Source organism: Xenopus tropicalis, chromosome 1, assembly GCF_000004195.4.
Source record: "Xenopus tropicalis strain Nigerian chromosome 1, UCB_Xtro_10.0, whole genome shotgun sequence".
NCBI classification, from domain to species: Eukaryota; Metazoa; Chordata; class Amphibia; order Anura; family Pipidae; genus Xenopus; species Xenopus tropicalis.
The window spans coordinates 175,805,529-175,818,270 of NC_030677.2; the positions used below are offsets into that span (position 1 = coordinate 175,805,529).

The following is a 12,742-nucleotide window of genomic DNA, read 5'->3' on the forward strand; positions in this document are numbered from 1 at the left end:
AAATATAGGTTAATTATAATAATAATCTATCATTTAGGATTGGTTACAAGGGCTGACTGGTGAAAACTGATTGATAACAGGCAATAAAAGATTAAGGACAAGTCCAGTCCCTGTAAAACCTTGGAAATTATAGTTTTTTTGCCCAGATTTTTCCTTTCTTAGGAATAATGTACCCAGTATGGACATTTTTTTGTTGGCCGCATGAAAGGCAAAACTTCAGTCAGTGCTGGTGGAAGGGGTGGGGTCAGGGAGGGTGCTAATAGACAGGATCCCACCAATAGTATATATTGAGAATTATCACAGTAATGTCTATGTTGCTCTTAATGCATGGTTGGCTATACATAAAGGAAGTTTCATAATACTTCTGTTTAGAAAAAACCTTAATGCAGCATTCAGTGGTAATTTTTTTTGGCTGATCCACACTCGTGGATCATAGGGTAAAATCAATTGGTTAAGCCCTTTCGCCCTAGTCATTGTTTTATTATTGTTAGAAATTCATGATTTATTTAATTGGGTTACTGCCCAGTTTATCGTACTGTATTTTCTAACCCATCCCGGCATCTAACTGGCAAATTGATATAGGCATGCTAGGCTCACTTTAATAAATAAAATACATATTGCAGAGAGGCAGGAGTATGCCGAGTGCAAAGAAAAGGCAAATCAATTATTTACACATTTATTACTTACAGCACCATTTCTTAAATGAGAATTTTTATCAAAAGCAAAAACCTCAGCAATGTCAAGCATTATATTTGTGTCTGGGTTATCCTGAAGGCTCTTCATAGGTGGGTACGAAATGTAGGGTGAGTCCCTCAGCAGTCTAATCGATTCAGTATACAATTATTCATTTACAACTTGTACAAAAATGTTAACAGTTAGATGTTTAAAGCAAGCATACAAATAAAGAAAACTGATTCCTAGTTTGATAGAACTTTAGTTATCCAAGTCACATTAGTAGTTTTGTGAGTCTCCCAAGAGGCTTCGAACACATAGCAACAAGTAAATTGGATTGACTGTTTTGTCTTCTTCACATTTCTGTTTTAATATGGTACTGTAGGTTAGGTTTTCAGCCCTTCCTCTCTGCAACTTGATTCAGAGTAAAGCGGGCCATATTTTACATGGGCCAACATAAATTTCCAATATGGCCTCTCCTTAATGAGCTGGCAGCATACTGGCCTGAGTAAGGGACCTTCCCAATGGTCTGCTCCACCAGTATCTAGTAGAAGGCTAGAAAATCTTTTTGGGGAGAACCGTATTGACCCATTGATGTGGTCCGCTCGTGACAACCCTGCATTAGGTATCTGATCATTAGTGTGGGGTCCAAACAACAGATTTGCTCAATTTGATCCAGTTTTCTTTGAGCTTTCCATATACAAGACAATTTACTTCTTCACTTCTCAGCCCACTGATCAGATTTCAGAGCACCAATGCAGGCATGTTGCCTAAAGAACGCTGTCCTTGCCAAAGGAAATATCCTATTCCTACCTGATATCTGAATGAGCTTCCAGCAGGTAAGATTCTGTTTCAACCAGATGCATGGATCGCTTGGTGTTTCCACAGTAATGTCCAACCAAACAATTGGTTTAAAATTAACCAGCCAACCAATCAAGACTGCATTATCCACTTTCTATAAGTCTTGTATTTTCCTGTTACAAAAAGAACTAGAAGCTGTCTCCTTTTATTAATGACAGGTAGCATAAATTATGGATAATAGTATAGTTACCACGTGTCTCTACTCCTATACAGTTTGTTTTTTTATACTTAATTGGTTTTAGGGATGTGGCCAAATCTGAGCCTTTTTTTAGCATGCCTATTTGGTTGAAATATATTCTCTGTGTTTTCTGTAGTGTTTTTTTCTGAATTTGCCAGTTAATAGTCAAAATCTTATTTCATTGGTTTTCCAATAATGTACACTCGGCAAATGCATTTCCCTGTTACCAGTGCATACTTTCTACTGATATAATTAGATGACTAAACTACTGTGTGCGTGTGTATATATATATATATATATATATATTGTTTTTTGTGATTCAGTGGTTGCCTAGCAACGCATTTTTGGCGCCACCCTGTGCCTTTAAATGTGTTTGTACATACACAGCGCTATTTTTCCCTGATGAAAGTTCCTGTTAGGAACTGAAACGTCAGATAAATAAAAAACCATGTAGTAATACTTTTTGCAAATCATTTATTTTTGCTGACAATGCTATTTCATAAGTCCTGTGAGTGCTGGCCTTCATTGCACTTATATTTGTACTTTTTTGCATAAGCACCCGGGCAGTTGTGACTTTGTATGTGGTGTGCTTCCTGTGTTAGAACTATATATATATATATATATATTGATAAAGGTCCCGGGTGAGGACCGAAACGTCGATCTAAATAAACTAAGTATCTTTTTTTGATTAAATTTTCCTGGTGTGCATCAGCATTTTTTACATATTTACATTGTTTATCTGATTTGCACCCAGGTTGTTATCCCTATAAGTGTGTGCCTCAGCCTTTTTATATATATATATATATATATATATATATATATATATATATATATATATATATATATATATATATGTAAAAAATGCCCCGACCTTTATATACTGTATATATATATATAAACACATATATATATATATTTGTTATATGTTTATATATTTTCTTTTTATAAAGTGTTTTTATTTTATTTTTATATATTTTCATGTTTTCTTAATCAGATTTTTCATTTGTTACTGTTTGTAAGTTTGAAAACTCATTAGCTATGTGTGGTAGATCAGCAACAATAGGGATTACAAATAATCATTAGAGCGTGTGATCTCTCCATCTGATCTTGTTGCAAAACTCTTTAATTGCCCATAAGACTTAGGACCCAGCAGCCCTGCCTGCTCGTACACAGCACCAATCCCCGCCCATAAGGCAGCAGCCCAGCACAGACATTGTCAGGGTAGAGACTTCAGCACAAGAAGTGAACCTGCTGCTGGTGCTGCCTGTAGTGGCTCTGAGGCTGCAGCCTGCTACCCATGCCACCCCTAACCTAAGGACCTATTGCCAAGGACTTTCCCAGCAAAGGAATATCTTTTACACACCAATTCATCTTAATTTTTATATGCTGTTTCTTACTCTTGGTTTTTCCATATATTTTAAGAATTGTTTCCCCCCTCTAAAACAAAGGGGTTTGGTAATAAGACATGCGTTCAGTAAAGAAGAGGTGGACTATCTGCACCATAAGCGTCCTTCTGATCTTTTATAAAACGAAAGAGATTACGAGAAGCGAAGAGCGCCAGGATTCTCAACTCAATGGGTAATGCAAAGTTGTGAATGCAAAGGGGAGATGGGCACTGTGCTTGGAATGTTGCCATAGGCTCACTTGTACTGTCCAGAATAAGGATGACTGACCTGCAGCCCTTCCAAGCTGTAACTCCCATCACCCTCTAGTAAGCTTGGTGGGTGCTTTGAGATGTAGTTTTACAACAGTTGAAGGGTATTAGGTTGGACTCCCTTGTACAGAGGTATGGAAAGGAGTCTGGTGTATTGTGTGCTGCTGATGGTGTGTAAGACAGGCTGCATGCACAGATCTGTTAGTAAGTGGCACCAGGATACCCATGGGATGTTGCCATGCTTTGTGTGTATGTATCAAACACAAAGGATCGCACTGTCACTGATTTCTTGTTTTGATAATTTCTATTGTGTCTTGCACAAAACTGCTCATAGGAACAGAGAAGTTTACAAGCGAGAGGCAGCATTGTTCACTGTTGTCAGGCAGGTCACTGAATGCTCATGCTTGTCAGCTAATATTCCTTTTTCATGACACTCTACTCACCTGCCTGTTAACTTTCTATGTCTGTTAGCTACCGGCTATTGGTATATCGGCTTCTGGGACAACTACAACTCCCAGAATCCACTCACTGACTCATTTCATGTAAAAGGTGTTGTGAGTTCTGCAACAGACAGAGTAACTGTTAGCTGTGCCTTATACTGAGAGGATAATGACAAATTCTAATGGCTGTAATTGTTAATGTAGGATGTAATATGATCAGATATTCAAGGAAGACCCTAACCAGTCCTGTATTAAACAAAGCAACTGTCTAGACATGGGGAACAAAGTCAGACCTAGCTACTCTGGTTTTCATTACTCACGTTGTGTCTATTCTGTATTTTACCCCTATCCAGATGTTGACGAGTCACAACTCCCAGTAACCCATGAGAATTAAAAGTTGTCAAGCTGTTAAGGGATTCTGGGGGCTGTAGTTCAGCAGGAGCTAGATTATGCTCCCTAGGCACCTCTGCATTGTATTTCACACATTATGTAATTAGAAGGCAGATTTGGGTTTGGCTATGTATAAAATATACTGTATTAGATTTATGTAATTTAAAATCAAATAATTATGTGCAAGTGAATGTGCATTTATATACGCCCACAACCATATCTACATACTGAAACTGACAGACTGGTGTAAAGGAAACTGCCTAATCAGCTATAATAACACCATGGTTTCAGTAACACAGCAGCTTATCTGGCTCGCGTCTCTGTACGACATATGAGATGCAAATAATTAGGCGTGAAAATGATTGTCAACTACTAGACACAAAGGCTACCTGCAAAATTCAGATGGGTGTAAAAAAGGTCACAGACGTCAGACGAGCAGTAAGCAAAAAGAAAGCCACCAAGTGAATGGCTGAGAGCAAGAAAAGAGGAACGGAGAGGCATAAAGGCACCCAGCCTAACATGAAGGCAGAGACAAAGAAACACACATAGGGCTTGAGAGAAACAAAGAAGTGTAAAGACAAAGAGAGTCCTGAAGGTGCAGTTAAAGAATTGCAGGGAAATCTCACAATAAGGGTCTTTATGACATATAGGAACACAAAGGGTAGTGTACTATATAACCAGAAACAAAGGAGGAACTGGAGCCTGACTATACTGTATGTATATATATATATATATATATATTCAGGGCTGGGTTTTCGGAACAGGGAGGCAGGGAAATGCATTAAATCTGAAGACCCCCAACCTGAAAAAAAATGCGTAAATGAAGGCAGTCTAACATGCGGTCCTCTAGTCCTTTGGCTGTCATAGTTACGTAGTTGCTAAGGGCTAAAAAAAAAGACTTGCATCCATCAAGTTCAATCTTTTGCTCTGAAAATTCCTACCTAACTCTAACTGAATCAGGGGAAAAAAGAAAACGCCATCTGAAGCTGATTCCAATGCCCCTTAGAAAGGAAGGAGAGAATTAATACAAGTTGTTCATATATAATAGTAACTAATCAGTGTTTTGCAAAAAATATTTTCTATTTGAGACTAACAGCTAAATCCTCTTTTCAGTCCTACTCAGTGAACAGTGTCATAAAAAGTTTTGTCTTTGCACTTTTCTTATGAAAACTCTTAGAAACAAAACACAATCAACCTTCATGGATTATTTCCTGTTTATGTGAATGTATGCACTGGGTGTGTTTGTCACTGTAATGAACCGTTAGTCAGATTTTGTGGCTAGCCCATAATATGGCTTCAAGCCCCCAGCCCGTGCTATTGTTTCTAGCGCTTGGCCCATAAAGGGTTAAAAATGAATCAGGGTATTTAGGCTGTCTCTGTGTGGGCTGTGTGGGTGTGCTGTGTGAGCATATGTATGCAGGTTTGCTTGTGGATATTGTATTACAGTAAATATGACTAGATGGCTATTTTTGGGGAAAACAATTTTACGCAACAATCCCATGTACTCTTCCTGGGGCATTCCCTGCACACTGCAAAGTTACATGTGATCTTCAACAAGTCCTAGAGAACCAACTCCATCACTTAAAATGACCCTCTGTGAACAGGGTATACAGTATATCTGTTTGGCTAGAAATAAATATGTATCATATTGCTTTAAAAGAAATTGCCAACTGGTTCAAATAAACATATTCCTGGTCTTTACATTTCCAACCCCATAAAATATTAAAACATTAAATAAAAGAATGGTGAAATATATAAATGAAATATGGTACTTGGAATAATAAGCTGGAAATAAACATGATGCTAAAGTATGGCCTGCCAAGAGGAAATAGCAGCTAATAATAACAATCAATAGTGCAGGTGTCTAGTTCCCTTTGTCAGTTTCCTAACAGTCATTTTTGACACCCCCCACCTTGCGTCCCTTGGGTGCTGCATGCTCACGCACCTCTCTCCATAGCGTTTCTCTAGCTGGCTTCCTCACAAAGCCCTTGCACCTGCTTCTGTGGGGAAAGAGGGACACAAAAAGACAAAAAACGTGGTGGTTTCTGTTACAACAAACAGGGGAGCGTGCACAGTTCAGATAGCAGCGCCCTCCTTCTTAATTAACTTCAGCAATTACAAAGCTGTGGCTTGTGACAGATTGGTTGCTTTCCAAGTCCAAAGCCTTCTGTTGTTTCTTTTGTTTAACAATAGTCAAAGCCAGAGAAGGCAAACACTTTCCCTATACAAAAAAAAAAAATAGACTGCCTCTGAGAGGCTTTAGTGTATTATGGAGACTGCCAGTTTCTGAGCACTTACTATCACTTTGAGAATGTTACTTGGATACCATCCAGCTCCTTTACAACATCATCAAGTTAATCTCATATATCCAGATTGGGAAGATGGTAATTAACTCGATACTTCTTCTACCCACAAAAATAGTAATTGGGGTATTTAATGAAACTATTTTTAACACAATTGCCATTTTATTTGCCTGTCTACAAAATCTCCTGAGTGGAGTGGTCATTTCCTATGGTTAGCAGCACGAGTGGTGAAACCCTAAGGGGGAAAAAATTGCACTTGGAGCCCATATAATAAGAACTTGTTTCTTGCATATAGAAAGTGCAACTTAACTGAATGGTTGCCCAGAGTTGACATAAAAAACAGCACCCTGGAGCACCTTTCTACTTCCTAGTGCTCCTTCTTTGCACTGCCTAAGTGATGGACAAGGAAGAATCATGCCAGAGGATGCCCAATCCTGCCTATGTCCTGCATACATGCAGAGACCATTGGACTCTTTGGGTTAGCTTCTGGGACTAAAAGAGTTGCATGTGTGAGCTGCAAGTAAAAGACCCAGTGAGCAGATACATCATTCCATTTCAGGGTTCATTTACAGTGGCACAATTGCTAAAATGCTGGAGGGGGAGAATGTTTACCCCTTAACAAAGGGCCTGAACTTTGGAGTCAAAGTGCTTCTCCACAGTTTAAATAAGGGCAGTGGGAGACAAAGCACTCAACATCACCTCCATTCATTTGTATGGCCAATTAAAATCCCTTTGCACCCTTGGCATGGGTATGCAAGCTTATTCTAGTATCATCCAATTAGTCATTAGGGTATAACCAATTGAAGTACTTTAGCCATATTTCTGCTTGCCTTCCAGATATCTATTTTATATGGCTTGTTAAACCCCCCACTCTTGTGTTAATTGTAAGGCATGGCTGTATATGTAATTCTGGTTTTGAACCATATGCTCGGATTATATGCAATTATATGGAAGAATCCTGTTGAGATCCATTTACTAGTACAGGTATGGGACCCCCTATCCGGAAACCCATTATTCAGAAAGTTCTGAATTACGGAAAGGCCATCTCACATAGACTCCTTTATAAGCAAATAATTCTAATTTTTAAAAATGATTTCCTTTTTCCCTGTAATGATAAAACAGTACCTTGTACTTGATCCCAACTAACTAATAAAGATGAACTAATTCATCTTTATTGGAGGCAAAACAATCTTATTGGGTTTATTCAATATTTAAATGAGTTTTAGCAGACTTAAGTTATGGAGATCCAAATTACAGAAAGATCCCTTATCCAGAAACCCCCCAGGTCCCGAGCATTCTGGATAGCAGGCCCCATACCTGTAATATGGCTTTTTCTGTTTTCTTTCTGGCAAACAACAGAAACCCTATATTGCTTTATCATAGAGATTCTCAGCATACACTTAGGCCAGTGCTGTCCAACTGGTGGCCCACGACCCCCCTCTGTGTGCCCCCCCACCTGTCTGGCTGCTTTGATGGCTTTGTGCAAGATTTAAATGGTATCAGTACTGAGATTAAGTGGCCCCCTGCAAGGTTCTCACCTCAGATTCAGGCTGTAATCCCCCTGTATTGTTTAAACATGTAATCCCCTGTGTTGTTCACACCTTTTAAATCTCTGTGTTGTTCACCTACTGCATTGTTCACACCTCAGGCTCAGGCTGTAATCACCCACATTGTTCCCCTGTTCACACCTCAGACATTGTATGTACAATGTGTGTAGGCAGCATAGGGTAGGCAGAGTATGGCACATAGGCAGCATAGGGCAGGGAAGGTATGGCACACACAGGCAGGGTAGGGCAGGCAGAGTATGGCACACACAGGCAGCATAGGACAGGGAGAGTATGGCACACACAGGCAGGGTAGGGCAGGGTATGGCACACACAGGCAGGGTAGGGCAGGGAAGGTATGGCACACACAGGCAGCATATGGCAGGGAGGGTATGGCACACACAGGCAGGGTAGGGCAGGCAGAGTATGGCACACACAGGCAGCATAGGACAGGGAGAGTATGGCACACACAGGCAGGGTAGGGCAGGGTATGGCACACACAGGCAGGGTAGGGCAGGGAAGGTATGGCACACACAGGCAGCATATGGCAGGGAGGGTATGGCACACACAGGCAGCATATGGCAGGAAGGGTATGGCACACACAGGCAGGGTAGGGCAGGCAGAGTATGGCACACACAGGCAGCATAGGACAGGCAGAGTATGGCACACACAGGCAGGGTAGGGCAGGGTATGGCACACACAGGCAGCATAGGGCAGAGTATGGCACACGCAGGCAGCATAGGGCAGAGCATGGCACACAAAGGCAGCATAGGGTAGGCAGAGTATGGCACACATAGGCAGCATAGGGTAGGCAGAGTATGGCACACACAGGGAACATAGGGCAGGCAGAGTGCTGCCTGTGTGTGCCATACTCTGCCTACCCTATGCTGCCTGTGGGAGGTGAACCTGGCAGGGGTTTGTTCTGGGAGTTTATTAGCAGTTGGAAATAGCCATTAAATGGTCCCTAAGATGTGTAATTATATGCTGGGGGTTGCTGTGCTATCCACAGGGGAGGAGGAGGTATATGGATTTTAGGGTGTGTCTTAATATGACATAATATAATTCTTTCACATATGAATGACGGTTGATATCCCCGCAGTGAGGACCATGCATTTGGGGTTTTGCTGCACTACCACCATTGTGATCAAATGGGTGTGGTTTGAAGTGGATGTGATTTAACGGGGGAGTGGTCAAAACTGGCTTCCATTAGCGGCCCTCCACCATGTATGTGAGAGAAATTCCGGTCCTCAGCATCGCAGAAGTTGGACAGCACTGACTTAGGCCATTTACTAATTGTTGGATTTATTTTTTTTTCTGATTCGGAATTTTAGCACTTGCTAAGATCATGTAGAAGTCATGGTAGATGTCCCTTCTCTTCCCTGAAGGATCCTTTTTTTGCTTATAATCTTTAGAGGTTTTGGATTTTTGTCACTGTTTTTTGTGCAACAATTAGAAAAAGTAGGCGTTTTAGTGCGACGATTTGAAAAATGTGTAGTTTCACAACTTTTCTGTGAGTTTTTCCCCACACAGACCTTTGTAGTTCAGACTTTTAAGTAAATGTCAGATATTCGTGGAAATAAGTTTATTTGAGTTTCTAAAAAGAAAAAAAAAAAGAGAAATGTTAGAGTTTTAGTAAATATGCCCCTATAGCAGCGGTTCTCAACCTATGGGTTGAATGTCCCTTTCACAGGGGTCGCCTAAGACCATCGTAAAACACATATTTTCGTTGGTCTTAGGAACCGAGACACCTCTATGGTTTGGGGTCACCACAACATGAGGAACTGTATTAAAGGGTTGCGGCATTAGGAAGGTTGAGAACCACTGATCTATAGTATGAGAGCCACTTTTTTTTGCACAAGAAGAACTTAAAGATATCAAAACATATGTATATGCAATTGTGCTTGTACTACCTTTTCCATTGTTACAGGCACCAGGACCCACATACAACTGCCCCATAAAAACCAGGGATCCCTCATACCCTTTTGTTGTCTTTAAGCAATCTCACATGAGGGTATAAGGAAAATTTTATTAAGTTATGACTCTTAATGGCTTTATGACTCTTATGGCTCATTTAAGTCTGCAATATCCCCGAAATGTGCACCTTATACTATCTTTATAATTGTGCGTGGTGCCAGTCAGTCCTTTCTGCCTTCCGTTCCGAATTGAGCTCTGCTCTGCCTATTGATGCAGGGGAACCTCTTGACCAAGTGGCAGCTCCAGGGTTCCCTTTGCACCCAGTAGGTGCAGCACACTTGTGCCTAAAGATTTGGGCATAGAAGTCACTCACATGCCAAACTCTGAAAACGATGTCAGCCAGACTTCTACGCAATTGTAAATATTCATTTAATATGGACTTTTGAATAAAAATGTGATTTTTGTTTTGAACTTTTGTGTGATGTTTGGGATACTTTTTGATTTTGTTGTTTGGCTTGCCCTTTAAATCTGTGGTATGTGTCCTACTCACTTTGATTTTTTTTGACTGGCCGTTGAGGATCCCTCTTTTTGATACAGTATAAATTCTACTCAATGTTGTCTGATTTGCAATAAAATGTACACAGAGTTGCATCAACCCCTTGTGACATTCATGGGAAAAAAACACTGAACTAATTTTTTGTGTACATATGCCATTTATTAACATACAATAAACCCATGCTTTCATCTTCTTCTTTACTCAGCTACATTACACATTTCTAAAACTAAAATTGGAATCCAGAGCCCAGAATCAATTTTGTACTGACGGTGTGCGGTAGCATCACAATGACAGAATACAAAATAGTTTCCTGTCTATAACAAGTATGTTAAAGGCTTTTGCACACAGGAACTTCCCTGCTCATTAGGCATTTAAAAAATGAAATCATTAAACCTGCAGAGAATACATCTAAGTTGAATGCCACATTAAAGAAATTGAGTGTTCAGGACTTTTTGAAATCCTTAACCTATAAACATAGTCTGCAACATATTTCATAATATTTTTTATACAGAACACATGTTTTTGATGGGATATACAGTATGCATGTCTTATGGAGGGGCAACTTAGAATGTATTTGAATTCTGGCAGCAAAATGAAACATACCAAAGCAAAAAAATCACTGTTATTAGGGCACAAAAATGAATGCTCTCACCTCAAAATACAGTTGCCTATGTTTGGTAGAGATTGTCTCCAGAATGTTCCATGACTGCTGCTGTCTTCATAGAGATCCACTTTATCAGTATAGATTTCTGGGAAGGAATTTTGCATTGTGGGAAAAGTCACAGTGGAAAAGCTCCACAACCCTACAAAGTTCAGTGTGAGCTTATTGTAAAGACATGTTCAGATTAAAGGGTAATTGATTCTGATCCTGTTATGGTACCTATAATCCCTACCATGTTTTCGCCTAGTAGAGGTGTAGTAGAGAAAATGAATGGGCCCATGGCAGCACTAAAGCAAGATTGTAAGCTCGAGTGAGTAGGGCCCACCAATGCTATTTTTATTCTGTAACCCTTGTTTGTTAAATTATGTAAGACTCCTCTTTAGTACAACATTTTGTAAAATGTCACTTAACATTTGGCAAAAAACTCTCAAAAAACTGAAAATTTCATGAAATCAAGAATGTATTGAAGCCAATGGGAAGGCATAATTAATTAGCTCTATCAGTGATAATTGTGGCTAACTGCAAATGAAACAATGACATAGACCACTGATGGTATATATTAGCAGTTTAGTAGCTGGGTGCTTAGTGAAGCTTGCATTGAAAATGTTTCCCCTTCTTTTTTATGATTTCATACTTTCATTCTCCATAAATTAACAGTTTTAATTTTAAATAAGCCTAATGAGCTCTGTATAAACAAGATCCTTCCTTTCTCTGATGTTTGTCTTTGCCTCAGGTGTATAGGCTTACATTTGCTTTGAAAAACCAAGAAAGTGGGATCCAGTGTAAGCTGAAAATGGTCTTCAGTTTCACTGTTCTTTACTGTTTGTTCTCACATATTGGGGAAAACCACACATTTATTTGAATATATTAATTAAAACAAAGCAGCTCCATTACTATCCATTTTAGTTGAGCTCACTCCAAATACAGGTGTATATTAACTCAGGAAAAAGTGTTGTTGGGTTGTTTTTGCAGTGTTACAACAATAATAACAAAGGAGGTTGCACTGTACATCAGTGGTGCAGTAACTAGACTTTACATGGAAACGTTACATTTTTTATGCATGGCGAAGCATAATGTTAATCTATATTCATTTCCATTTTTACAAATTCAAATAATAAGAGAAAGAAGTTAAACCCAAGCCTTAATATTTCATTATTTCCACAGAAAAAGTAATAACCCCTATTGAAATAAATGTGAAATTTAATTATATTTTTTTCAGATTCCTAAGTAGCTGACATTAGAAAACTTAACACAGAATTTATACTGGACCCTCTAAAATCATACTTTTTTTTTTACTATTGTCTTGAATGGTTCTAAAAAGACTCTAAATGGCCTCCAGAATAATATACCTTTCTCCCCGCATTCAGTTTCATGGTAGATTCTGCTTCTTTCTCTGACTGTGGAGATGGTCAAAAAAATGTGTTTACTGTGCATACCTGATTGATTCCCATTGGGGCAGAGGCACCAGAAAGAGAGTAGAAAGAAAGAAAAGGGGGTGGAGCTTCACACTAGAATTGGAAGTAGCTGAGAGAGCTGGAGTTGAGCTGCTTGTGATACTGAATCTACATG

General features: G+C 39.4%; 1 protein-coding gene across 1 annotated transcript in view; it reads left to right on the forward strand.

The window, feature by feature from the left end:
• Positions 1 to 3,176: 3,176 nt before the first annotated feature.
• The window catches only part of st8sia4 (ST8 alpha-N-acetyl-neuraminide alpha-2,8-sialyltransferase 4), a 58,066-nt gene continuing 48,500 nt past the window's right edge, over positions 3,177 to 12,742 (forward strand). Inside the window, exon 1 of the mRNA NM_001097278.1 lies at positions 3,177 to 3,289. Coding sequence (NP_001090747.1) covers positions 3,177 to 3,289 — 113 coding nt within the window. The remainder of the gene's footprint in view (positions 3,290 to 12,742) is intronic.